The sequence below is a fragment of the Lissotriton helveticus genome, chromosome 8, assembly GCF_964261635.1.
Source record: "Lissotriton helveticus chromosome 8, aLisHel1.1, whole genome shotgun sequence".
In the NCBI taxonomy this organism is placed as follows: domain Eukaryota; kingdom Metazoa; phylum Chordata; class Amphibia; order Caudata; family Salamandridae; genus Lissotriton; species Lissotriton helveticus.
In genome coordinates, this window is record NC_136069.1 from 1,687,644,461 (window position 1) to 1,687,672,301 (window position 27,841).

At 45.3% G+C, this 27,841-nt stretch overlaps 1 protein-coding gene across 1 annotated transcript in view; it reads right to left on the reverse strand.

The window, feature by feature from the left end:
* Window positions 1-23,466: 23,466 nt before the first annotated feature.
* LOC144774090 (extracellular calcium-sensing receptor-like) overlaps window positions 23,467-27,841 on the reverse strand; it is a 183,150-nt gene continuing 178,775 nt past the window's right edge. The window contains exon 6 of the mRNA XM_078659116.1: window positions 23,467-24,389. Coding sequence (XP_078515242.1) covers window positions 23,467-24,389 — 923 coding nt within the window. The remainder of the gene's footprint in view (window positions 24,390-27,841) is intronic.

A 27,841-nucleotide genomic window follows, 5' to 3' on the forward strand; every position in this document is an offset into this window, starting at 1 on the left:
TCAAGGAGCATTACCCAGCTCATTCAAGATCATATTCAGGTAGGTCTGGGGTGGCATACACGGCTATCTACGTATTTATATTATAAAAGAAAACAATTTGATCTAATTTCTCGGCGTACTATTTTCTTGTCTTCCTGCAGGATTGCCTTCTCCCGACTTATTTCATCTGACAGAACACCCTGGTGGTCCTTCCGTGTCTCTCTACTCCTTACGGGAATTAGCACCCCCAATTTAGTCTCTGTGTTCTGGGGTGGCTGTACCCTCTTGGAGTGAAGAGACGACATCTTCGCTCCCCTGGATTATTGAGTTGCTCTGTCCTGACACCTGGGACAGAAATCGAGATCCGTGACACTTGTGGCCACAGATCAGGCCTTCGCCTCTCCTCGTAGGGCCGGTGCTCACACTTATAGTTGGTATTTTATACCATTGCTTTACGGAGCCTGTTTAAATATATTGCATCTGCTATTAATGTTTAGAACTCAGTAACCCCTTTAAAGACCCTCAATTAGTATTGTCCAGGTAGTGCCTCTTTAAAAAAAAAGAAAGGGCGCTTTAATGCCCTTAAGGCTAAATACTGCACACAAAATTACAAATGTATATTTACACGTGGAATACACTGTTGGCGAAATAGCATACCAAGCAGTACGTAAGTTCTTGCTGGGAAACTCCTCTAAAGGGGATTAGCAGATAGAAAGGATGCAAATCATGTACCCTACAGAAAGGTCACTACCTGTGCTGTGCGACCCTTTGCTCACCTGCAGGTCCTAAGCTCTGCAACTCGACCTGCCTCTACCAAGCCTACTGCAAAAACAAGGACTCTTAATTGTTAACATAGTGAGGCCTACAGAAATTGACAAAGTAGTCACAATCAATATGAAATAAAAGGATGAACAAGTGTAAGGCAAATATTACAGATAATACTAAAGCAAACAAACAATACAGTGAATTCACATTCACGAAATAGGTGCTAGAAGCAACCACAACAATCCTTCTTAAAGTTCAACCAAATGGAGACAACAGAACCAGAGGAAACGGTTAATAAGGGAAAGTCTGTTTATTGCAGAAATCTCAGCAATATTATGCAACGTGGGCTTCAAAGGGCTCAGGTGGTCTCGGAGGGCTCAGGAATCCACCACTGGTAGCTGCGGGAGGCTCCCACAATGTAGAGACCCTTAAACAGTGATTTGACATCTGTATTATTCACTTTTTTGTGCTCAATAAACATAAAAGTAGAGGGGACACCCTTGATGATAGGGTATGCAGACAAAATATCGAAATTAAAATATCGATATACAATAATATCGATGTTTTAATATTGATGGTATAGTATATCGATGTGCCATGATATCGACAGACAGAATATCGAGATTAAGGTATGTATGTTCGAAATTTTGTTGTTTAGTGTTATGTATTTTATTTTGTTGTTTATATGTTTGCTAAATATGTTTAGAAATGTATGTTTGAAAATTAGTAATTTTTTTAACATTTTGCGTTTTAGTATTAGAGCGGGTTGTGGGTTTATAGGGGAATAGGGTGGGAAGTAATTTAATAATAATTAATTAATTAATATATGTTTGTAAATAGTTTTAATTAATAATTAATTGGTAATTAATTAATATTAATTAGTTAATTAATTAATATAGTGTTGTACATATTTTTAATTAATAATTAATTGGTAATTAAGTAATATTAATTAGTTAATTAATTACTATAATTTTGTACATATTTTTAATTAGTAATTAATTGGTAATTAATTAATATTAATTAGTTAATTAATATAATTTTGTACATATTTTTAATTAATAATTAATTGGTAATTAATTAATATTAATTAGTTAATTACATTAATTAGAGTAATTTTTTAATATATATTTTTTTTGTTATTGTTAATTAATTATTTGGGAAAAATTAATATTAATTAGTAAATGTAATTAATTATAGCTAATGTGCTAATATATTTACTTTATTGTTATTGTTAATTAATAATTAATTGGTAATTAAATAATGTTAATTAATTTTGGGTAAAGGAGTATTTTTAGGGTTCAGGGTCCGTTTTCAGTTCTTGGGTAAAGGGGTATTTTTAGGGTTCAGGGTCAGTTTTCAGTTCTTGGGTAAAGGGGTATTTTTAGGGTTCAGGGTCAGTTTTCAGTTTTTGGGTAAAGGGGTATTTTTAGGGTTCAGGGTCAGTTTTCAGTTTTTGGGTAAAGGGGTATTTTTAGGGTTCAGGGTCAGTTTTCAGTTTTTGGGTAAAGGGGTATTTTTAGGGTTCAGGGTCAGTTTTCAGTTTTTGGGTAAAGGGTTTTTTTTAGGGTTCAGGGTCAGTTTTCCGTTTTTGGGTAAAGGGGTATTTTTAGGGTTCTGGGTCAGTTTTCAGTTCTTGGGTAAAGGGGTATTTTTAGGGTTCAGGGTCAGTTTTGGGTTTTTGGGGTAAAGGGGTATTTTTAGGGTTCAGGGTCAGTTTTGGGTTTTTGGGGTACAGGGGTATTTTTAGGGTTCAGGGTCAGTTTTGGGATTTTGGGGTACAGGCGTACAGGGTAAAAATAAAATAAATTTAAATTTAAGTTAAATCAATTAAATGAAATTAAAAAAAATAAAAGTACATTAAATTATTAAGTTTTTAATTTATTTTAAATGTATATGTATTAGTTTTAATTTTTTAATTATGTTTTAATGTTTTTATTTAATATTTGTTAAATTATATGTATTTTAAAATTATTTTTACATTATTATTAATACATTTAAAAAAACGATATTTTTAATTTCGATATTTTTGTACTACGATATTAATTTTTGGATATTTTTGTACTTACCTTTATGAAGATATGACTCCGATATTTTTGATTTCGATATTTTTGTGTCGATATTTTTGTATGTAGATATTCTGTCTGTCGATATTATGTCATACATTCACTGGAGAACCGAGGAATCCAGGGAGCACGAAGGACCCACGATCTCTGGCCCTCGGGAAACATTACCCCAGGTTTCTGTGTTATTTTGATTATAACTCTGAACTGCAGAGATCCTAAACGGACTCCGACTTTGGCCCTAGTTCTCAGACCCTTTAACTAGAACCTTTGTTTTTTGGGTCTGTTCTATTTATTTTTCTTTTTTACATTTGCTGTTGTAAATAAAAACAAACCTTTATTTGATCAAATTCACTGGATAGCGCCTTTTAAGCAACTCCTTGTGCTTTGCTTTATCAAAGTTTGAAACGTCAAGCCTCGAGTGTTGAACGAGCAGCCTCTTGGAGTGTCAGGATCCAGTGAGGACTGTGTCATGAGGCGAGCAGGGTGATGGTACTCAATGGCCTGGGACTTTAGTGGTAAAGGACAGGTATTCAACCGAGGACTGTCCCTGCTGCTACAGGACCCGGAGTAAAGTTCTGCCAGGAACCATGAGATGCTCTCCGCTTTGTGTCCTTCTTTGCATCACCTCCTGTGTGTTTGGTGGTCTTGAATGTATACTTTTGAATTGACCAAACAAGATTGTTCCTTATGTTGGCCAAGAAGCCAGTTGCTTTCAGGAAGGTGCGTGAAAGGACACTGATAAGACGTCTCTTTATGAGAAAGGATACTGATGAGACATCTCTTTGTGCAAAAGGACAATAATGAGATTCCCTTTATGCAAAAGGACACTAATGAGATTTCCCTTTGTGCGAAGGGAGAGTGTTTATCCCTTTGTGCGAAAGGACCGTGATGAGGCTTCCCTTTGTGCGAAAGGAGAGTGTTGAGATATCCCTTTGTGCGAAAGGACAGTGATGAGACGTCTCATATTCCGGAAGGACAATGATGAGATATCCCTTTGTGCAAAAGGACAGTTATGAGATGTCCCTTTGTGCAAAAGGACGATGGTGAGATGTCCCTTTGTGCGAAAGGACAGTGATGAGACGTCTCTTTGTGCGAAAGGACACTGATGAGACGCCTCTGTGTGCAAAAAGGACAGTGATGAGATGGTTCTTTGTGCAAAAAAACACTGATGAGACACCTCTTTGTGCAAAAAGACACTGATGAGACGGCTCTTTGTGCAAAAAGACACTTATGAGATGCCTCTGTGCAAAAAGACACCGATAAGACGCTTCTTTGTGCGAAAAGGACAATGATGAGATGCCTCTTTGTGCAAAAAAGACACTGATGAGATGCCTCTTTGTGCAAAAAGACACTGATGAGACGCCTCTTTGTGCGGAAAGGACAATGATGATAGGTTCCTTTGTGCGAAAGGACAGTGATGAGACGCCTCTTTGTGCGAAAGGAGAGTGTTGAGATATCCCTTTGTGCTAAAAGACAATGATGACATATCTCATATTCCAAAAGGACACTGAAGAGACGTTCCTTTGTGCGAAAGGACACTGATGAGACGTCCCTTTATGCGAAAGGACACTGATGAGACGTCTCTTTATGAGAAAGGACACTGATGAGACGTATCTTTATGTGAAAGGACACCGATGAGATGTCTCTTTGTGCGAAAGGACACTGATGAGACGTCCCTTTGTGTGAAAGGACACTGATGAGATATCTTTGTGCGAAAGGACACTGATGAGACGTCTCTTTATGCGAAAGGACACTGATGAGACGTCTCTTTATGCGAAAGGACACTGATGAGATGTCCCGTTCTGCGAAAGGACAGTGATGAGGCGTCCCTTTTTGCTAAAGGACAGTGATGAGACGTCTCTTTGTGCAAAAGAACACTGATGAGACGCCTCCTTGTGCGAAAGGACAGTGATAGGATGCGTCTTTGTGCGAAAGAACAAGGATGAGGTGTACCATTATGCTAAAGGAGAGTGTTGAGATATCCCTTTGTGCAAAAGGACAGTGATGAGTCGTCTCATGTTCCGAAAGGACAGTGATAAGAAGTCCTTTTTTGCAAAAGGACAATGATGAGACTTCTCTTTGTGCAAAAAAACACTGATGAGACGTCTCTTTGTGTGAAAGGACAGTGATGAGACGCCCCTTTGTGTTAAAGGACAGTGATGAGACGCTCCTTTGTGTTAAAGGACAGTGATGAGTCAGCCGTCTCTTATTCTTTAAGTCGGTTCAGATGGTGAAGGCCGTGGCTTCCTGAACTGTGTCCTCATTTTATGATTTTCTCCCCTTTTAGATCCCAGTGGAGGGTCCGGTTCCCGAGAGACGACATTTGCACAGTGCCTGCAGTTGGGAGGTGGGTTGCCTTATCGCTGGAGGTTTGCGTGTGAAGGGTCTGCCACTTGGGTCTGTGCTCTTCCTAAAACCAGCAGCTACTGGCTTTGTGTGGTAGAGGATTGAAACCCACCCCTCCATTGTCCCCAGGTAAGACCATGTGTACAACAATATCACCAGCTTATTTGTTTATAGTTCTATTAATTAAATATTGGCCATGAAGCTATTTTCAAGGAACAATGCTGATAGCTGCATAACGACTGCAGTATTCTGGAGGTCGTTTCGATGTTGAGATGCCCTTCTGGTGGGAGGTAGGGATTAAATACAACCATCACACTGATTGCTATGTGGACTCCCCCCCCCTCTTGATTGAAAAATATGCTACCTTACAAACACTTTCCTGCAAAATAAAATATTAACTGTGTCAGAATGTAACCAATCCCAGCAGTGGAGTGTTTTGCAGGCACTTTGTGCCTAGAACCTCTTATGAGCACTAGTTCTGCTGTTTATGGCTATCAAGTTGGTTGGGAGTTGTATTCTGGCGTTGTCACATTGCTCACGGATGCCTCAAACACCACTGAAAAAAAACATTGAAATGTCGATGTTCAGAGCTTGGTAACAGAAGGTTTGCAGCATGTTACCTGTTGCAGATTCTGCCCAGTCCTTCTCTGTGAAGTTTAGACCTTTTTCTCAATGCTGAAAACTCAACATTTTCTTTGTGGTTTTCCGAAGCATACATTGCCAGTAAATTGTGGACTTCCCTGGAGTCCTTAGGCCAAAACACCGGTTTACAGAACATCTACTGGAACATTTCTATACCCAAACCTAAGGTCCAGGCATGGGTGCAAGTTGTGCATGGCATGTGTCTCTGAAACAGAACAATCTGCAAACAGGGTTATGTTGTGCCTCCTCTTTGTGCCATAAGCTTCGGCCCTGGTGCCATCTGAACCCAATTCCTGCAGCAGTAACAGGCTCTCGCTTTTGCTTCCTTCTCCTTCCAGGTACTCTCATACGTCCTATGTGTACAATGGAAAACTCCCGCTGGGGGGGGGCATTTGAATTCACTCTCCATCGGTCCCAGGAGTGACTGTGATCGTCTTGACCTCTGGTCAGGCCTCTGAGTTCAAATCAACACCGCAAGTAGAAAGCCTCGCTCCCCAACCATTTAACATTTACTATTCTGTGTACCATGATCAGTGAATTTATGTATGATCTACTCAAACTGAAGCCGATGAGGAGAGTGCCACCTGCTTGTGTCTCTTCAGGTCCCTCAGCATCACATTGCTTATCGTGATAAGCAGGTACCTAGCCTTTTCTTCACCGGTTAGGTGTGTTTCTGACATGAGCCTTACTAGGAAAGATCAGACATTGTAAATAGAATTTTTGGGTGGCAAATGTTGGCCAACTCCATAGATTTGAAAGCTGCCAGAAAGTGAGCATTTGACAGCTGCCAGAAAGTAGGCATTTGAAAGCTGCCAGATAGTGAGCATTTGAAAGCTGCCAGATAGTGAGCATTTGAAAGATGCCAGATAGTAGGCATTTGAAAGCTGCCAGATAGTGAGCATTTGAAAACTGCCAGATAGTGATCATTTGAAAGCTGCCAGATAGTGAGCATTTGAAAGCTGCCAGATAGTGAGCATTTGAAAGCTGCCAGAAAATACGCATTTGAAAGCTGCCATATGGTGAGCATTTGAAAGCTGCGAGATAGTGAGCATTTGAAAGCTGGCAGATAGTGAGCATTTGAAAGCTGCCAGATAGTGAGTATTTGAAAGCTGCCAGATAGTGAGCATTTGAAAGCTGCCAGATAGTGAGCATTTGAAAGCTGCCAGATAGTGAGCATTTGAAAGCTGCCAGATAATGAGCATTTGAAAGCTGCCAGATAGTGAGCATTTGAAAGCTCTCAGATAGTGAGCATTTGAAAGCTGCCAGAAAGTAGGCATTTGAAAGCTGCCAGATAGTAGGCATTTGAAAGCTGCCAGATAGTGAGCATTTGAAAGCTGCCAGATAGTGAGCATTTGAAAGCTGCCAGATAGTGAGCATTTGAAAGCTGCCAGATAGTGAGCATTTGAAAGCTGCCAGATAGTGAGCATTTGAAAGCTGCCAGATAGTGAGCATTTGAAAGCTGCCAGATAGTAGGCATTTGAAAGCTGCCAGATAGTGAGCATTTGAAAGCTGCCAGATAGTGAGCATTTGAAAGCTGCCAGATAGTGAGCATTTGAAAGCTGCCAGATAGTGAGCATTTGAAAGCTGCCAGATAGTAGGCATTTGAAAGCTGCCAGATAGTGAGCATTTGAAAGCTGCCAGATAGTGAGCATTTGAAAGCTGCCAGATAGTGAGCATTTGAAAGCAGGCAGATAGTGAGCATTTGAAAGCTGCCAGATAGTGAGCATTTGAAAGCTGCCAGATAGTGAGCATTTGAAACATGCCAGATAGTGGGCATTTGAAAGCTGCCAGATAGTGAGCATTTGAAAGCAGCCAGATAGTGAGCATTTGAAAGCTGCCAGATTGTGAGCATTTGCAAGCTGCCAGAAAGTAGGCATTTGAAAGCTGCCAGATAGTGAGCATTTGAAAGCTGCCAGATAGTGAGCATTTGAAAGCTGCTAGATAGTGAGCATTTGGAAGCTGCCAGATAGTAAGCTTTTGTAAGCTGCCAGATAGTAGGCATTTGAAAGCTGCCAGATAGTGAGCATTTGAAAGCTGCCAGATAGTGAGCATTTGAAAACTACCAGATAGTGAGCATTTGAAACATGCCAGAAAGTAGGCATTTGAAAACTGCCAGATAGTGAGCATTTAAAAGCTGCCAGATAGTGAGTATTTGAAAGCTGCCAGATAGTGAGTATTTGAAAGCTGCCAGATAGTGAGCATTTGAAAGCTGCCAGATAGTAGGCATTTGAAAGCTGACAGATAGTGAGTATTTGAAAGCTGCCAGAAAGTAGACATTTGAAAGCTGCCAGATAGTGAGCATTTGAAAGCTGCCAGATAGTGAGCATTTGAAAGCTGCCAGATAGTGAGCATTTGAAAGCTGCCAGATAGTAGGTATTTGAAAGCTGCCAGATAGTGACCAATTGAAAGCTGCCAGATAGTAGGCATTTGAAAGCAGCCAGATAGTGCGCATTTGAAAGCAGCCAGATAGTGAGAATTTGCGAGCTGCCAGAAAGTAGGCATTTGAAAGCTGCCAGAAAGTAGGCATTTGAAAGCTGCCAGATAGTGAGCATTTGAAAGCTGCCAGATAGTAGGCATTTGAAAGCTGCCAGATAGTAGGCATTTGAAAGCTGCCAGATAGTGAGTATTTGAAAGCTGCCAGATAGTGAGCATTTGAAACCTGCCAGATAGTGAGCATTTGAAAGCTGCCAGTTTCTGAGCATTTGAAAGCTGCCAGATAGTGAGCATTTGAAAGCTGCCAGATGGTGAGCATTTGAAAGCTGCCAGATAGTAGGTATTTGAAAGCTGCCAGATAGTGACCAATTGAAAGCTGCCAGATAGTAGGCATTTGAAAGCAGCCAGATAGTGCGCATTTGAAAGCAGCCAGATAGTGAGCATTTGCGAGCTGCCAGAAAGTAGGCATTTGAAAGCTGCCAGAAAGTAGGCATTTGAAAGCTGCCAGATAGTGAGCATTTGAAAGCTGCCAGATAGTAGGCATTTGAAAGCTGCCAGATAGTAGGCATTTGAAAGCTGCCAGATAGTGAGTATTTGAAAGCTGCCAGATAGTGAGCATTTGAAACCTGCCAGATAGTGAGCATTTGAAAGCTGCCAGTTTCTGAGCATTTGAAAGCTGCCAGATAGTGAGCATTTGAAAGCTGCCAGATAGTGAGCATTTGAAAGCTGCCCGAAAGTAGGCATTTGAAAGCTGCCAGATAGTGAGCATATTAAAGCTGCCAGATAGTGAGCATTTGAAAGCTGTCAGAAAGTATGCATTTGAAAGCTGCCATATAGTGAGCATTTGAAAGCTGCCAGATAGTGAGCATTTGAAAGCTGCCAGATAGTAGGCATTTGAAAGCTGGCAGATAGTGAGCATTTAAAAGCTGCCAGATAGTTAGCATTTGAAAGCTGCAGATGGTAGGCATTTGAAAGCTGCCAGATAGTGAGCATTTGAAAGCTGGCAGATAGTGAGCATTTGAAAGCTGCCAGATAGTGAGCATTTGAAAGCTGCCAGATGGCAGGCATTTGAAAGCTGGCAGATAGTGAGCATTTGAAAGTTGGCAGATAGTAGGCATTTGAAAGCTGGCAGATAGTGAGCATTTGAAAGCTGTCAGAAAGTATGCATTTGAAAGCTGGCAGATAGTGAGCATTAGAAAGCTGCCAGATAGTGAGCATTTGAAAGCTGCCAGATAGTAGGCATTTGAAAGCTGCCAGATAGTGAGCATTTGAAAGCTGGCAGATAGTGAGCATTTGAAAGCTGGCAGATAGTGAGCATTTGAAAGCTGCCAGATAGTGAGCATTTGCAAGCTGCCAGATAGTGAGCATTTGAAAGCTGGCAGATAGTGAGCATTTGAAAGCTGCCAGAAAGTAGGCATTTGAAAGCTGCCAGATAGTGAGCATTTGAAAGCTGGCAGATAGTGAGCATTGAAAGCTGCCAGATAGTGAGCATTTGAAAGCTGCCAGATAGCTAGCATTTGAAAGCTCCCTACACTGCTCACTTGAGAGTATGAAGCTACCAGATGTAGTTGTGAGAACTGTCCAGACTGCCTGCTCCGCCACTCTTCACCCTCTGCTGAGGCTGCCAGCATAGAATGATAGTGAATTTTCCTGATGTGGTCAGAATCAATGGTGAGACCACTTTGTGCTGGGATGGTCCATCTCAGAAGTAGCAGCCTCCACTATACTCTCCCTATCCCTTCTATGAAACCCTTGTGCCTGGCAGTGGGGGTGATTTCAAATGCATCCTCTTTGTATTTAGTGCAGGCTTCTCATGCCTGAGAGGAGCTCACCTGACCTCCTTCTCTGGTGTGCAGACCATTTCCCTTCATAATAAGCCTCCAAATGGAGGCCAAGACACATTACACCCGAATCAGCCCAAACTGCTCTTTGTGGACTGGGCAGAAAATCCATGACAACTGGCCAGCTACAAAAAGAGGCTTTAGACCTTTTATTTTAGAAGCCCCTCTTGTTATTCTGACAGCCCACTTTGACAAAAGTATTATAAGCACTAACCCCCTCAGTCAGTACATGCTTCATCTACGTCAGTCAAACAGCGAGAAAACTCAACGATCCACTTATAGAATGAAGACAGTGACCACGCATGGGCCCTCTGTTGTTGTCCATTCTCCCATCAGGCTGTCCCTCTGTCTTTGAAAGCCTGTGCAGGCTCCTTGTTGCTGTGCCCAGACAAGAGGACGCTCATCCTGTCCACAAGAGGCACTGAACTGTCCCTGCGCGGAAGAGAATCCTGAGTCCTGGGTAGACCGCACAAAGCGCATCTGGCTCCATGTTAACTGGAAACATGTTGTGTGGTTTGAGGGAGCTGTGGGGAGGTTTTGGGCTTGTAAGTTCTGCTCAGGAGGAGATTGTACCTTCTGGTTTTCTTTGTTATTGTGAATGTAATTTTCACATACTCTTTATTGAAAGTCTTTTCCCTTCTCTAAAGTAAAGCAGTGACTAAACATTGAAGTTACTTATTGATGTTCAATTTAATACATCATTTGAGTTTATTAAAACCATTAAATACACTATGAAAATTTAGTTCTACTTATTGACCGTCCTCCTTTTCAATTTGTCTATTTTACAGAAACACCTCTAGCTTTAGAGGAGCGTCAATGGTCCAGAACACTGTATGCATCTCCAGTTAGAATATTTGCTGTTACAACCCAGTCTCACCTGTGCCAGATCCTCTCCTTGAGCATTGCACAGACTACATTGATGGTTTCTCCAATGAGAACCCTTACCCTTGCAAACTGGGTCTAAAACGGCAGCAGATCCAGTGTTCTTGGCCCTCATTCTATTGAAAGCGTACAGTAAACTGGCAACGAGACACGATCAGTAAGACTCAAACATAAAGGAGTAGACTTTCCAGATAGAGGCATCTCTTTATCATTTGCCAACCCACATATATTGATTGTTTTTCAGACTATGTTTGAGTAAGCCTTGTTAGATTCCACATGTCAAGGGTTCTGTGCAAAGCCCACATGTGCTGGATGTCATGAGTTTTAGTGTGGCCATTTCCAAGAAGAGAGAGCAGGTTATCCTAGCAAACTTTCTAGTTCCCAAAAAAAATGCATCGTAGATGTCCAAACAGTGTTAAATTTCTGACCGATATCTACCACAGGCATACATGTCCTCAACCCTAGTCCTGCCTGGTTCTGTCACATTGAATGTAGGCTTTGACTGCTTGGCCTCGAGACCTAAGCCAGTCAAGTGCCTAAAGGGAATGTCTTGGCTGTCTAGTTTAGCGTGCACCGGTATCGTGTGCCAGGGACACCAGAAGTAAACCACATTACCCACACAGTATACTGCCCAGTAACCTCTGACTGCCCCTGGTCGCACTTACTCACTGTTGGAGCACAGCGGATACAGGTTGGAATCCACACCTTCTCAAGGTGATCATCATGGCATGGGCCAGCGCTGGTAGAGATCTGGCCATGCCCCTGACAGCTATTGCACCACAAATACATTCAGCAGTTGGCCGTGATCTAGATGTGTTCAGCTAGTTTCTGGGTTAGACAGGAATAGAAAAGGAAACAAAGCAACCATAACAATAAAAGGTCTTGCAGTGGCGCCTCAGGGACCAATCTGCTCATATTTACTCAGGATGTACACTACACAGTACAGGTCCTTTGCAGTGCCATCTTGTTCCAGCCAGCACCACTTTCAGGGGGGGAAGCTTCCTGTTCCAGTTAAAGATAATTTTCTGCCATGTCGGGTCATGAGCAGCTGAGTCTGACGTGGGATAATCGGTAGATGTTGTCCTGCAGTCCTTTTTTTTTTTTATTTCTTTATTGAAATTGCAAAGGTAAATGTCATACATAGAAGCAACAATCAGTACACATCCACATATGTAATATAACATAAAACATTTGTTAAGTTGCGCGCGTCATTCCCACATACAAATCAATTCCAGTATAAAGTATGCTTCGAGGTACAACGCGGCTATCCAGTGGGTTCTGCAAGTGCAGACTTCTTTAGAGATATATGCAGCATACCCTCACTAAACAAGAAGAACAAATAAAACAAAGAAGAAAAGAAAGCACCAAAACAGTCCGCGATCTCACCCCGCCTCATCAGTAGTATAGAGGAAGTTTCATGTGTTCTTCTGGTGTTGAAATATAGACCGTAGTACTCCCGTATTCCATTAGGGGGGCCCAACCCCGGTCCCTCCCCCGCAGTCTCCACCACCTCCCAAAACTGATCGATCTGTGCTCTCATCAGAATGGGCCAGCAAGTATGTCCTCAGCGGTTACCAGATGTCTCTTGGTCTGGACCGGACGGGCAATTCCTCCGCATAGACACTAAGACTATCCCTGCAGTAAACCAAATCAGCCAGCCAATCCTTCAGACCTGGGCGTCTACCCTTCCCCCATGCGATCGCCACTCTTCTAGCCGCCATGAGCAGTGCCAATCTCACCAGTTTGCCACCTGCACCCTTAATGTGGTGGACACAACACAAGAGGCACACCAGTGGCGTACAGGGGACATCCACGCCGGCCATTTCACTCACGCAATTCACTACTGCCTCCCAAAAGGCAGCCACCGGCTGGCAATTCCAGGCCAGGTGTAGAAAATCCGCGCCATCTTGACCGCATCTCTCATACCGTGCCGTGTCACGCAGGCCATATTTATATAATCGTGCCGGCGTGTAGTATGGTTGATGTAAATACTTATAGTGTATAATCCTAAGATTACCATTCATACTTAGCGTACCAGTCAACTCGCATACATGCTTCTAGTTGACATCCGAGATATCATCGCCAAGACATTCATTCCATTTAGCCCTACTTTCATCCACATTTCCTTCCGATTCCTCCTTAATCAGCGCATACAATTTTGATAATAGATGTTTGTTATTAGACACTGTGAGGACCATCTGTAGCGATCTCAAAGGTGGGGGCTCCTCCGGGAAGGTAGTGTAGTGCTCTCTAGCCGCCCCCCTCAGTCTATGTACCGCGAATCTGAACATGAGTGTCTGATTCACAACATGTCCAAGGTCCTCTTGATCTAGGAAGGTGCCGTCCGAGGTATATATCCTTGAGGTGAGTAATACCCGCCTCTCTAAGCACTCTCATTGATGGGCCCTCCCTGGTAACTGACAGCCGTCCATGCCACTCCAGTCTCAGGTCGGGCGCGTAAAGCGGCAGCTTCTGCGCCATTCGTCCTATACACTGCCATGCAGATATCGTTGCGTCTACTGAATTTATCTCTGATTTAGGAGTACCCCTCGAACTGTGTGTGACAATGCTATGCAGTGGGACCGGTGCCGCACCCCCCTGTTCCACCGCGACATGAGGTGTGAAAGCATGCGGTCTGCACCAGTAATACAGGTATTGAGCCTGTGCGCTCAAGTAATAGACATAGAAATCTGGGACCGCAAATCCGCCACGTTCATATCGCAATGTGAGAGTGGACCATTTAACTCTCGCGTGCTTACCACCCCAGACCAGACGAAGCAGGTGTCTTAAAGAAGGCTAAGTTCAGTACTATTGGTATGTTCACAAATAAATATAGAAAGCGGGGCAAAACCACGATTTTGATGAGGGCTATGCGATCTGCCAACAACAGCGGTAACAATAGCCAACTCTCAAGATTCACACAGGCTTTACCGTGGTTTTCCCGCACTACTGTCGTCGGATCGCGGTGCACCCAGACTCCCAGTTTATCTGGAGGCCAGACAGACATCCAAACCGTACAAGCTCTCTGAGTAGTTGGAGCAGAAATCGGGATGGCTCGCGCACAAAAGCACCATGTCGTCTGCATAGAGGGAGATCGAGACCGGTCGGTGATTAAAATTGAGGGCCGTCTCCCTATGCCTCTGGCGGATAACACAAGCGAGCGGTTCCAGGACAACTGCAAACAGCAGGTGCGATAGCGGGCAGCCCTGCCGGGTGCCTCGCCCTATCATCAATGGTTCAGACGTCAAGCCACCAACCCTCACCCTGGCCGACGGCGCTGTATACAGGACCGTTATCCATTGGAGAAACAGAGGGGGGAACCCCATCCGGTTCAGGACATAATACATGTATCGCCATCCTACCGAATCGAACTCCTTAGCGGCGTTGAGTAGTACCGCCGCAGCCTCCAGCGAGGGCTCTAGCACGTGGAACATAGAGAAGAGAGTGCGCAGATTGTGTGACGTGGACCGCTATGCATTAGGGGCTGCAGTTTAGTGGCTATGATTTTCGCCAGGATCTTCGCATCTATGTTGATCAGGGACAGTGGGCGATATGTTTCACACCGCTCCGGGGGCTTGTCCTTTTTAAGAAGTGTGATGATGAGTGCCTAACGAAGGGATGTATGAAGTATCCCCACCTCATGCGCTTCTGGGTAGACTTCCAAAAGACGCGGCGCCAGGAGATCGGCATATTTTTTGTAAAACTCGACCGGGAGCCCATCTGGGCCCGGCGCCTTCCCATTGGCTAGTGCTGCTATTGCCTGCTAACAGCCTGCTTGTCGATAGGGAGACACAGGTATTGGCGGTGTGCATCAGACAGCCATGCACACGCTATACCATCAAGATATGTATCCAATTCCTCATGAGATGGCGCAGTACGCTCGCCATATAGGTCAGAGTAAAAGCGACGGAATTGTTCCGTTATGGCCTCTGAAGCGTAGTGTTCACCGCCCTCATCATCCACTATACGATCAATCCGGTGTTGCTCCAATCGCGTTCTAATCTTGGACGCGAGCGTCCTTCCTGTACGGCCCGCTTCACCATAACACCTGGCGACATGTCTGCGTGACATATATTTGATTTCCGCCTCCGCCTGCTCGTTATATTCCGCAAGCAGTTCCGCTATTTTGGCTAGCGTGTCCAGATCCAGACGTTGGGCGTAATCTCGCTCTAGGGCGCCGAGATCAGACTCCAGTCTCTGTAGTCTCGCCCGAATATCCCGTAGAATGCCCGCCGAAGTACCTATACAGGCCCCTCTGATAGTGACCTTAAAGGCCTCCCATAACGTTGCTGCATGGTCCACCGTGCCCGTATTAAGCTCAAAATATTGTACTATTGCGTCACGTATTGTTTTGTCATAGAGTGGGTCCAGAAGCGCCTCAGGTCGCAGCCGCCAAATAAAAGGGCGACGGACTCAATCCAGGCTCCTCAGCGACAGCCGCACCGGATTGTGATCCGACAGTGTGCGAGCTAGAATTACCACCTCGCTCACCCTCTCTAGTAAGTCTTCCTCCACTAGCCAGTAGTCCAGTCCCGACCAGCTGCCGTGCATTGGTGTTGCATGCGTGCCCTCCCGTTTGTCCGGATGTCTCACTCGCCATCCTTCATGCAGACCAAACTCTGTCATAGCGCGCAATATGCTCGAGGTGACCTTGGGGGTGCGATGTGTTTCTGGATTGGATTTGTCTAATTGTGGATCGAGATACATGTTCAAATCGCCTCCCCATACTACAGGTGCCTCCGGCCATTTACGCAGCCGTGCACAGATCCGGGCCATGCAGTTCGGGTAATCCACTATGGGACCGTACATGTTCACAAACACTAGAAGCGTGCCATCGCACATCTGTCCTCCTCATCAGCATACGTGTGTACCATCTTGAAATCAGTCCCCCTTCTCACCAGGAACAACACCCCCCGCGCATAGGAGGAATAAGATGCGGCAAATTGGAAGCCCGCCCATCTGCCCAGTGCCCCATGGACTGTATTCGAGGCTAGGTGTGTCTCCTGCAACAGTGCTACCTGTATGTCATGTCTAGTTAAGTAAGCTGCCACCTGGCGACCCTTCTTGGGGGAGTTGAGCCATCGCACATTCCAAGTCAAGCAAGTACAGTCGGCAGACATCACGTTAGGAAAGGGACATTAGTAGTGGATGGCGATAGGGATGTCTTTGCAGCGCCCCCCTCCGGGAACCGGAAGGCAAAATATTATACAACACCAACATCACTGCATACATTGAGGCTCGAGATATATGTGGGAAGAAAAAAGAAAAATATACAATCATCAACTTCAACAAATCGCCTCCCCTCCGCCCACCGCCCTCTCCAACCTCCCAATCAGGTCGAGACCAGCCCCCCCGCCCCTCCCCAAGCTACAACTACGTGGGTGATACCCGTTGGGGGAAGAGGTACAGCTGCGTGTAACCGCACCAAGGTGCGGTCGCCAGAATTGGTCCCATGTTCGAACCCTGGGGACTCCGGTATCAGTCACACTATGAGAGTACATAGACCCCTCCTGAGCACCAGGGAGAGCTGCGAATGTTCATCAGCGCCTCGCATCCCGTCTCCTCCCCTCGTTCCGCGGCCACAGGTCTGCGGTGTAATCACGCATGAAGAAGTCGCCCAGCACCACAGCTCCGAAAGAGAGGACCATCATCGTATGCAGTAGTAACTTAGTCCGCATCTTCCAGGCCCGACTCCTGCCATTCCGGTGCTGGTTGTTGATCACGTGGTCTGCCTTTGCAGATGTGTTTCGTGAATTTCAATGCCGATTTAGCATCAGTGAAAAAATGATTTTGCTCCTCAGGAGTCACCTTCAGTTTCGCGGGATATAGCATGACGTAGGGCACCGCTGCCTCACGGAGTAGTTTTTTCACAGGTGCAAATTCGCGCCTCGCAGATTGAACCATTGGGGTGTAATCTGGGAAAAAGGATAGGGTGTCACCTTTGTATTGCACTGGTGCCTTTGCCCTGGCCTCAAGAAGGATCGAGTCACGATCAGCATAATTAAGGAGCCTTGCTTTCATTGGACGCGGCGGCGCGCCCGGCTTTGGTTTGGGCCCCAGCGACCTGTGAGCTCTCTCCACAATCATCACGTTGGACAGGGCAGGTCCAAAGAGTTCACGGAGCATTCCATCAATGAAGGTCTCCATCTTGTTAATCGGTGTTGTCTCCGAAAGGCCTAGGATACGCACATTATTGTGTCTAGAGCGCGCTTCTAAGTCCTCGTTCTTCGCGCTTATTACCTCTAGGACCTTTTCCATTTGTAATAATTGTGTACCCGCCTCAGCCTGCGAGTCATGATCATCCGAGACCCTGTTTTCCAATACATCTAGGCGCTTTTCATGCTTGTCTACCTTTTTTTTCACAATATCCAACCCAGTGGCCAAGGCATCGATCTTGCTATCAATAGTCTTCATCCCGGCTCGCAGTTCGAGCAGGATAGTGCGAGTGTCATCATCAGCCCCATCCTGTGTAGAGGAGGTCCCTCCAGTGGCACCTTGCTCCTGCGCTTCCTCCGCATGACGCGTCTGCCGCTTAGCCTCAAATGCCAGCTTGGCCTGTCTCGGTTCAGTCTTGCCCATCGCTTCCACTTCCGCAGTCTGGGCAGACGACGCCGGTCAAATCAGCAAGGGGGTCCTGGCAATATATCGTCCTGCACAGCAGCCACTCGTAGTCAACGGCCGTCTGCTGCACGCCACGACCACTAGGCAGGGCGACCTCTTCACTTCCCCTCCACGTTGGTCAGTAAGCGGCCGCCAGTTCTGCAGGCCTACCAGCGGTTCTGGGCCCCCACCTCGCGCAACCGGTGGTGTGCGCTGCACCTCACCGACCCCCCCCCGCTGCCCGCGGCCCCCACAGAATGCCCGCTCCGGCCTCCCCCTCGCCCTCAGGCTACAGTGGTCCCGAGGGGCGCCGTGTGCGGGCCCGCGGGAAGTGCTCCACAGAGACCCCAGACAACGTGCAGACCAGCAGGGCACCGCGAGTGGCTTTGCTTCGGCCCAAACCCGCCCAGGCTGCACCGCACAGTCCCTGCAGGTCGCACTTGTTACTGCATGCGCCCCGTGAGTCCCGCTCAGCCAGCCCCCACAGGCCTGACCTCTCACAAAGCCCCCACTCACCAACAGGCACTGTTCTTCTCTGCTCCTCCACCGCAGGGCATCAGCACTTAGGTCGGGTGTCTTCCAGTCAGCCGCCACTCTCCCACGTCGGATTGGCCTCCTCCGGAGCTCCGGACCGGGCTCCTCCCGAAAGCGGTATCGGACCAGCACCACTCGCGTAGGATCGGCTCCCCGCAGCAACAGTCAGACAAGCTCCGCTGGGCAGTCAGGCGGCGCCGTTCACGCTTGCCGGCGCCCCGCTCTCTGCAGCCTAGGCTCGGCCCTTCCTCCAGGCGCTCTCACTGTGAAGTGCGCGAAGCCGCCATCTTGTATCGCCACGCCAGCCAGGTTTCACCAGGAGTTTCGGGGGTGCAGACGCGGTGGCGGTCCGTCCGCAAGCCAACAAGTTGTGCATGTGCTCCCCGCGGTCCCACAGGAGCAATTACGGGCCCCAGTCAGGGGTATCAGGATGGTATTCGCCCGGTATATGATTCTGGCTCACGGAGCTCCCTTACAGGGCAGCCATTCCATGTCGCGCAGTAGCCACACCCCCCTGTCCTGCAGTATTTGTGTTGAATCTATCTTTTGACTTGTGGTGTTCTTGCTTTGCAGGCATTGCTGGGGTGGCCAGTGATGCTCCACAATCACAGCAGCATCCTCCTTACTGATGAGATGTCCTTGCTGGTTTTGGGTGGTGGAGGGAACTGCTTCTCCTTCGGAACTCACCTGAACCATCAGCCTGTTTTATTGGACTTGGTGGAGATCCTGTGAACCTCACTGCAGGAAGTGAAATGGACTCTTGATCGTAGTCATGCTTGCATCAACAAAGGAGCCTTCATTGTGCTACTTGTGACCGGCCATTGTGTGGTTCAAAACAGAGAATCCTAGTACTCCTACAAGCTCTGCAGATGGAGGGATTAACGTGTCATGAAAAATGTTCTGGACAATCATGGCTTCACTGATGTGCATCTTTGAAATGTTAAAATGGACTATTATAGTTTGGCAAACAGAGAGAATATTTTCATATGCAGCTAGTTGACAAGCAATATCTTAAATAAATTTGGTAGGACACATCTGAGCCTCCATAGTTTGGAAAATTCCTCAAGTCACCTTTTGTTGCCAGCGGGTCCTCGATTTGGCCTGACAGACCCTTTTCCATTGGGCTTCTGCCCAGCTTTGCTTTCCTTCAAGGATGACCTGTGATTGGTTGCGTTGATAGCAATGCTAGCACCCTGATCGATCGTAGGATGTATCTTCAAAAGCAGTTGGAAACAAAGCATATGCCGAGCTATTTTGTGGTAAGGTTAACTTGGGGGACAAGTCTCGCAAGGTGACTAGCACATTCCTACTAAGAACCCCTTCATTTGATTTCTGTCTGCCAGTGGGCATTTGCAATCTGGTAAGTTCGCCCTTTCACATGTTTGAGGTTGTTCAGTAATGGCGTGACACGTCCGACTCAATGCTTTTAGAATCTATGGCAGCGAGTGAAACCTGTCCCCATGCTCGTGGTCTGTACCTGAACACCTAAATCCCTCCTTTCCCCTATATGAGACCCATCGGCTTACAGATCCCTTTTGCTGCTCTCTGCTTTGTAAGATCATATGTTTTTGTACAACTCTCGCATATCATTTCTTGGTTCTCCATGATCTTAGATCTGGAGGATGTGTTCTAAGAGGGGAGTTGGTGAGATGTCCTCTCCTTGTCTTCTCTGGGTCTGCTTTTGCCACAGTCCTTTTTTTCCTGCCTTAACTCCAAACGTACTGCTTTAAATGCTTTGAACCCAGCATCACATGTTCTTTCAGTGCAAGCCGTAAACAACTATTTTATGTAGCATGCAGCCTCTTCCGGGTGTTTATCTGCACAGGGATTCGGAGGGTTTCACACAAGAGAGAAATTATGCAGACACCTTCTGTTCACGCTTCTTAAGGAAATCACTGGATCCCAGAAATGAAGGCTTGTTTCCTTAGAAGTTACTGTGGAGGCCTTCTGAGCAGCCCAGAGGCCTTACTATTGCTTGACTTCCACAGAGGTTTGCATTTATACAGCATTATCTGAAAGAGACCATAGGTATAGATTCCTTACCTTAGATCCGCACCTCGTATGTCTCTGGTGCCTGGAGCGCGACCACGACTCGAAGTCCGGCTACTGGGCCATGAACCCTAAGTCTTTGCTGGAGCAGTCCTGAAATATTTTGAAGGCCCGGCAGTCTACTCCATGCCGTTCAAGGTCCCGGTCAAGGGGAAGGTCGCAGACTCACCACCATTCATCCTTGAAGTCTTCGCACTCCTCTGGTAAGTCGAAGCACAAGAATAAGGCGAAGAAGCATTGTTGCTCTTCGCCCTTCTCCCCGTCCGTCAGCCAACACGAAACAGAACCCAGAGCATCGTCACTCTCTTGCTTCTTCCTCGGAGCCCGCTGGGTTGGTACTGCGCTTCCCTCTTTTGCCCATGGCCGGAGCCTCCCCTGTCCAGCTTCTTGCATTTTACGATGCGCTGCACAGAATCTTTGGGCAGCCCGGCTCCGCAGGCGGGCCTTCGGGACCCACGACCTCAACTGGGGGCCCTGGGCCTTCGATTCCGGAAGCTATGGCAAAAAGCAGTGTTCAACATAGCATAACTCAGTCTTCCTCAATCTTGACGACTGGCCTTTGGAAGGCGGGCTCGCTCCTGGCTGTCATCTCCCACCTCCAGACTACTGCGGACCGCTTGCACTCGCTGGGGTCCACTATCAACATGCCGAAGTCACGCCTGTTTCCCTCTAAGAAGCTCCTTTTCATCGGAGCAGTTCTGGATACAGAGCAGTTTCAGGATTATCCTCCCTAGCAGCGAGTCTGGGATATTCGGGATATGATATCGATGTTTCAGCCTTTATCCCGGATTTCAGTGAGAATGACTCTGAGATTGCTAGACCTCATGGCCTCCTGCATCCCGCTGGTATATCATGCCAGATGGCATATGCAGGCTCTTCAATGGGACCTGAAGTTCCAGTGGGCGCAGCATCAGGGCTGATGTTGTCCAGATTTCAGAGGGGACTGTGAGTCAGTTGCAGTGGTGGCTAACGAACCAAGTTTGGGTCAGAGGCAGATCCCTCTCCCTTCCCCAACCAGAGTTCACAGTGGTGACGGATGCGTCAGTCCCGGGATGGGGCAGCCACATGGGAGAGGCGGGGATCAGGGGTCTCTGGTCTGTCATTGGAAGGGTAGTGCAGGCGTTCATGGACAACACCACTGCCATTTGGTACTGCAACAAACAAGGCGGGATGTGGTCGTGGACCCTATGTCAAGAGGCCTTTGGACATAGCTGGAACATCACAGCATATCCTTGGTGGTGCAACACCTGGCGGGATCCCTGAACTACAGGGTGGACATACTCAGCTGGCGGTGCATGGTGGATCATGAATGGTGTCTTCACTCGGAGGTCGTGCAAGGTCTCTTTCAGCAGTGGAGAAAGCCTTGGTTAGATCTATTCGCCACCGAAGAGAACGCGCAATGTCAGCAGTTCTGCACATTGGATTTTACAGGGCGGCACTCGCTCAGCAACACCTTTCGTCACAAGTGGAATTGTGGCCTGTACCACTTCTACCCAGAGTGCTGAAGAAGATCAAACGTGACTGGCCCAAGTAATTCTTGTGGCTCTGGACTGGGCACAAAGAGTCTGGATTCCAAAGCTATTACACATGGCCATTGATCCTCCAATCAGACTACCTCTTCGGGAGGATCTTCTGTCGAAGCAGGGGACGGTTCTCCACCCGAACCTGTCCAGCGTCCACCTCCTTGCGTGGAGATAGGGCGGGGACAGTTGACTGCTTTCCTCCCGAAGTCTGTAACGTCATCTTGGCAGGAAGCCAAGCGGAAGAAGGACTCTGAGTAATGCAATTATCAGTAAGTAATCGAAACCTTCCAATAGCATTCTTACTTTTGAAGAGTTGAAAGAATTAATGAGCTGCTTTCTGGAAGTGAGACTCTCTGGTTGTGGCCTGATTTTGTTGAATACCTGAGACAGGATGTAGTGGTGTGTCCTTGATCACTGCTCGTGTGGCTGTGCTCTGAACACAAGCTTCTATTGCCATTGTCTTTATCTCTTAAAAACAGAGAAAAGGAGTGCAGGGACAGTAATATATTTTTCATTTTTTAATTGAACTTGGCAGGTGTTAAAATTGAGGCATTTTTTCATTACACTATGAAAACCAAAGACAATTTATTATAGCACCTGGATACATGGTGTTTGGTGCTTTTTAAGCAATAACATAAACCAGCATTGATAATCACCTATTCAAAACAAGTATGAGATACAAATCCTGACTGTGTTGTACGTTTGCTTCAACTCACATCCTGCAGTCTGGTCCGCTGTTCCAGTAGATGAGCCACTGGATGGAGTTTCTGCTGCAGATCTGCTTGGTTGAACTAGAGTTTAGATCTCAGGTGTTTTTATTGCTTGTGGTATTTATTTATAAGTTCTAGAGACATGGACAATGGTTGCCAATTCTGTCTTTTTACTTTCTTGATTGTTTAAAATATATGTTCTTCAATCACATGAATGTATTATATGCTCGGCCAATCTCATCCAAAGATAAGAATCATGTTCACCTTCTGAGGCACAGCTGCACCTAAGAGTAACTGAGCATCAATGACCTTTCTTGGGATCTCTGATTAGATCAGAAGTTGTACCAATTTGCAATACCTTTAGGAGAAGGTTAGACCAGCAGATGGATGGCAGAGCATTTTAAAAGGAAGTTAGGATGAATGCTTCTTTTAAAGGTGAGCAACACTGGCATTTTGTGACCATACACATGAGATTTGGAAATACCACCTGATTGCCATTGGGCTGTATTTGATATGTTTAAATTTAGGACAGGGCGACCTAGGATTTAACTTGTGCAAGGAACAGTATAGACAGATATTTTGTGACATGGTATTTCTTATTTGTGCACCATATGCTTACAATTGAAAGTAATAAAAATTAGCCATTGCAACGGCTTTCCGATGTCAAAGCTGTTGACGTTGCAAATGCTTGTTTTATCTTGTTTTTGGAAAGCTAAAAGTACATTGTACACTTACTATAGTTTACTCAGAATGGGAAGCAGCGCCCAAAATTGATTTGAGAAAAAGAAAATAGAGACTTTCATACTAAAAATCCAGCATTTCTGTCCACAGGGCAGGGGAACTTGACCTACTGTGTCTGCTTTGTGAACTGAGGTGAGCAACAGGAAAAGGTAATAATGAAGCTTGCAGCTCCCTTTGCCAATCATTTATTACACCAAAGTGGCATTAATAACCAAAACTACATGTCTATTCACTTCTTAGTTCAGGACTAACAGGCGAGATTATGCTGAAAGGGCAAAAGCCATGACACTTCACACTGTAGAGAGATAGGGGGTTCAATAGCCTGCTGTCTTGCAAGGTACAATATTTGTTGTGCATCTTATTCTCTATTTATATGATTAAAATGTGATTTGCCTACTAGATGTTCTTTGGTGTTTTTCTCAGGTCTCAGCAGAATAATATAGCACTTGGGAAAAAACATGCAGCCCAGCAGCCCTGCACTGGAGCACAGGATGGCAAACACCTCCACGGCCACCATGTACTTCCCCCGTGTGCTCAGGTACGCAGGGATGAAGGAGATCCACACACTGACAAACACCAGCATACTGAAGGTGATCAGCTTGGCCTCGTTGAAGCTTCCAGGCAGATTCCTTGACAGAAAGGCAACTACAAAGCTGACTGTGGCAAGGAGGCCCATGTATCCAAGCATGCAGTAGAAGAAGATGGCCTCTCCTTCATTACATTGCAAGACGATTTTCTCATTATAAGACATTGTGTTCAGTTCTGGAAAAGGTGGAGACCTCAGTAACCAAACCACACAGATAAGAACTTGTATTAGACAGCAAAGAGAAATGACGCATTTTGGTGTCTTGGAGCCCAGCCATCTCTTTGCTCTACTGTTGGGATGTGTTGCCTTGAATGCCATGACCACAATAAGCGTTTTTGCCAAAACTATGGAGACATTCAGGGAAAAAATGACTCCAAAGACTGTCTGCTGTAGCATACAGGTGAGCCTCCTGGGACGGCCGACCATTATGAAGGCACAAAGGAAGGAGGCCATGAGGGTGATGAGAAACAGGTAGCTGAGCCCACGGTTGTTGGCTTTCACAATGGGGCTGTCTCTGTATTTAATGAAGAAAAACAAGACATATGCAGTCAGAAAGACCAGGACAGCAGCTGAGGCAATGAGGGTCATACCCAGCGGCTCTTCATAGCTCAGAAACTCGATAATTTTTTTGATGCATTGATCACGCCTCTCATTGGACCACTGGTCATCAGGACATTTTAGACATTTCACTGTATCTGAAAAACAGGAGGGTACCGTTCAGTAGTTTTAGAGAGGTTCTGTAAGTATGACTTTAGGAAATGGAAAGCAGCATTTTATCCTGCGGTTCAATAAATTTTTTTTAGCTAACAGTGGACCAGCACTTCTGAAAAAATAATGAATTTTTTTATTTTTATTTTATTTTTTGTTAGCTAGCCATTAAGGTGTATTTTGAGTCTGAGGACTGAGCACTTTATTTCCTACACCAAATATATGTAACCTGATTAACATCAATGTAATTGATAATTATTTCCACAAAACTTTGGCCTATAACATGTAGGCAAAATTGGATGTTATTCAAGGAATGCACAAAATAATGACAACACCAGAAGATGTAACAAACACGTATGCAGCAGATATGTTATTTGGAAACCCATATGCAAATGTGTACTGTCATTTAACAAATGAAGACACATCTTCCCTATGGTAGGAGAGTGTATGCATGGAGACTGCTTCTCTTTAATGGTATTTTTGAATGATGTTTCTAACTGCAGATTCTTAACTTGAACGCCAGGCTGGATCTGAAAACTTTTTAAGGTAGGTTTCCCCTGCATCACTAGGTGTGCTTCTCTGCGTAGACTTCATTCATCTCCAAAAGTAAGGGGACAATGCTTCAGATTAGCATCACTCCTGTGTACCAACGTTCATTCCTGTCTATCCTAAATTCATATCCAGATCTCTGCTCTCCTTTCCATCAGTCATGTGACAGCATCCAATTGAAATTTAGAGTGCAAGGGAAACATTGTTCCCTCTTAAAACAACATGCTTCAAACCATGACGTGACTGCAGAAAATAGATTTCGATCACAGCTGAGTCTTAAGATACTTGGTTTCGAGACATGATGCTAAGTCGTGCGATGAGTGCGCCCTCATGCACCGAAGGAGATCCAGGACTGCAGAGCTTCATGTCACCAGGACACAGGAAGATGTCACAGGCCTTGCAGAAGCCTGTCTCCAAGTGAGGGTATGGACCCACTTCAGATGCCATTCCTGCAAGCATCTGAAAGCGAAGCAGGACTTGACCCCATCCCACCACTATATGAACAGAGGAGTTCTGTAGTAGGGGATCTCTGTGTATAGTCATAAACTGTGAATAGTCCCGCCCATGTGCGCGGACCCAGGAGCAATCAAAATAGTCTCTTAAGTTGTCCTCTTCTGCAGTCCTGCATAGACACTCAAGAGAAAATCAAAGATAAATATTGGAGCCTGAAATTAACGAGCTCAAACCAAAAGGACAACATTTTCAGATACTGGTTCTGACACCGATAGTGAACAAACACCATCAGGTCCATATAGACAAACCTATGATCAACAACCCTCTACTTCAAGGCAGTCTTTTTTAGGCCAGGACAGGAGAGTTTCGGGTCCACCTTGGAGATCCCGGGGTGCAAAAAGAGGATGGTTCCGCAATCAATACATGCCAGGACAGCGGCAGACTCGCAATCAATATTATCTAAACTTCAACTAACAGAAGCAGAAACAACAGTCTTGACAGCTGGACTATCTTTTGTTCCAACGAATAGAAAGGAGGAATTTCAAACTTAATTAGAGCTGTACAAGTTCTTTCTTATGATAAGACTCAAAAATGTATTTTCAAACAAACCACCAAATATTGAAAAGAACACTACTGGTCTACGCCATCCATCTACATGTTTTCCTCCAAATAATTTGGTGGCTAACGAAATTTAAACTTTTGAGAATGCTGCGATTATAAAAAACTGAAAACATCTTCAAAAAGAATGATTTCTTCAAAAATAACCAGACTAAAGCTGAACAACGGGCCCTAAAAAATCTTCAATCTCTTTCAAATAGCATCAAAAAACCAGCTGACAAAGGTGGAGGGATTCTTGTGGGATCTCGAAGCCTATAGAAAGGAGATGTTGAAATTACTAACGGTAGAATCCCATTATAAACAACTATCTGGCAATCCCACAGGCCGCATACAAACACACATTTCAATACTGAGCCAAAGAGGCCTAGAAGGAGGCTGGTTAAGTGAAAACGAATCAGCCTTTCTTGTCAACAAATCACCGACAGTACCGGCCATATATATTTTGCCAAAAGTGCATAAAAACACACAGGCCCCACTGGGCAGGCCCATTGTGCCTGGGTGTAATTCAATACTCAAACTCCTGGCACAATATTCTGAATTTTTCATCAGGCCATTTGTGATTGAGTCTCAGACTTACATAAGAGACACTACTGCATTCATCAGAGTTTTAGAAAATCATGACTTTGACCCAATGTGTGAGCTCCTAGAATCCATGGATATAGAGAGTCTCTACACAAACATTCCACAAGATGAGGGTCTAATGATTATAACTGATTTATTAGACACCAGGACGAGACCACATAATGTACCTACTGAATACATAGTAGACTGTATAAAGATCCCTTTATGTGAAAACTTTTTTCTGTTCGAGAAAACATTCTACCAACAACTGAAAGGAGTAGCAATGGGGGCCGTTTATGCCCCCAATATAGCAAACATCTATGTGTCCAATTTCGAACATAAACACATCTATGAGGCATTAAATCCTTTTGCTGCCAACATCTCTTGTTGGCTGTGGTATATAGATGATGTTTTCCTAATTTGGAAGGGAAGTAACCAGCTGCTATTAGATGTCCATGAATGGCTTAACACCCAGAACGCTCATTTGAAATTTACACTTGACAGTAGTAACAAAGAGATGAACTTCTTAGATATCACATTCAAAGCAGGGGAGGATAACACACTTTTTACTACTCTGTTTACCAAGCCACCAGCTAAAAACACCCTACAAGAATACAGCAGTGACCACCCGCAATCATTTAAGGATAGCCTACCCTTCGGGCAGTTTCTCCGTTTACGGAGAAATTGTACTCGTAAACTTGATTATTTCCATGAGGCAAGGACATTGAAAATCAAATTACATGAAAAGGGCTATCCCAATAAACTGTTGAAAAGATCATTAAAAAGGGCATGGTACAATAACAGGGAAGCGCTACTGGAAGACAAACAGAAAATGAACCAACCACGGTTGGTATGTGTAACAACTTTTGGTACGGCCACCAATCAGATCAAGAAAACAATAAATAAGCATTGGCCTTTACTTTCATCACTACCAGAACTGGTAGAAAAACCCATGTTTGCAGTTAAACGTGGCTCCAACTTCAAAGACCATCTAGTAAATGCCTATAATACAGTGGAGACCAACGTAGTTGATAACATGAGACAATTAGCACCTGTGACAGGGCATTATAGTTGTAATCATTGCACTGCCTGTGCCTCCACAACTACCAAAACATTCTTTGAACTTAATGGAATGATCATAACAACCAAACACTTTTCTAATTGTAATACCACAAACGTGGTTTACTGTATAGTCTGACCTTGTGGGTTACCATATATTGGCAAAACAACCAAAATGGTGAAAAAACGGATCCTGCAA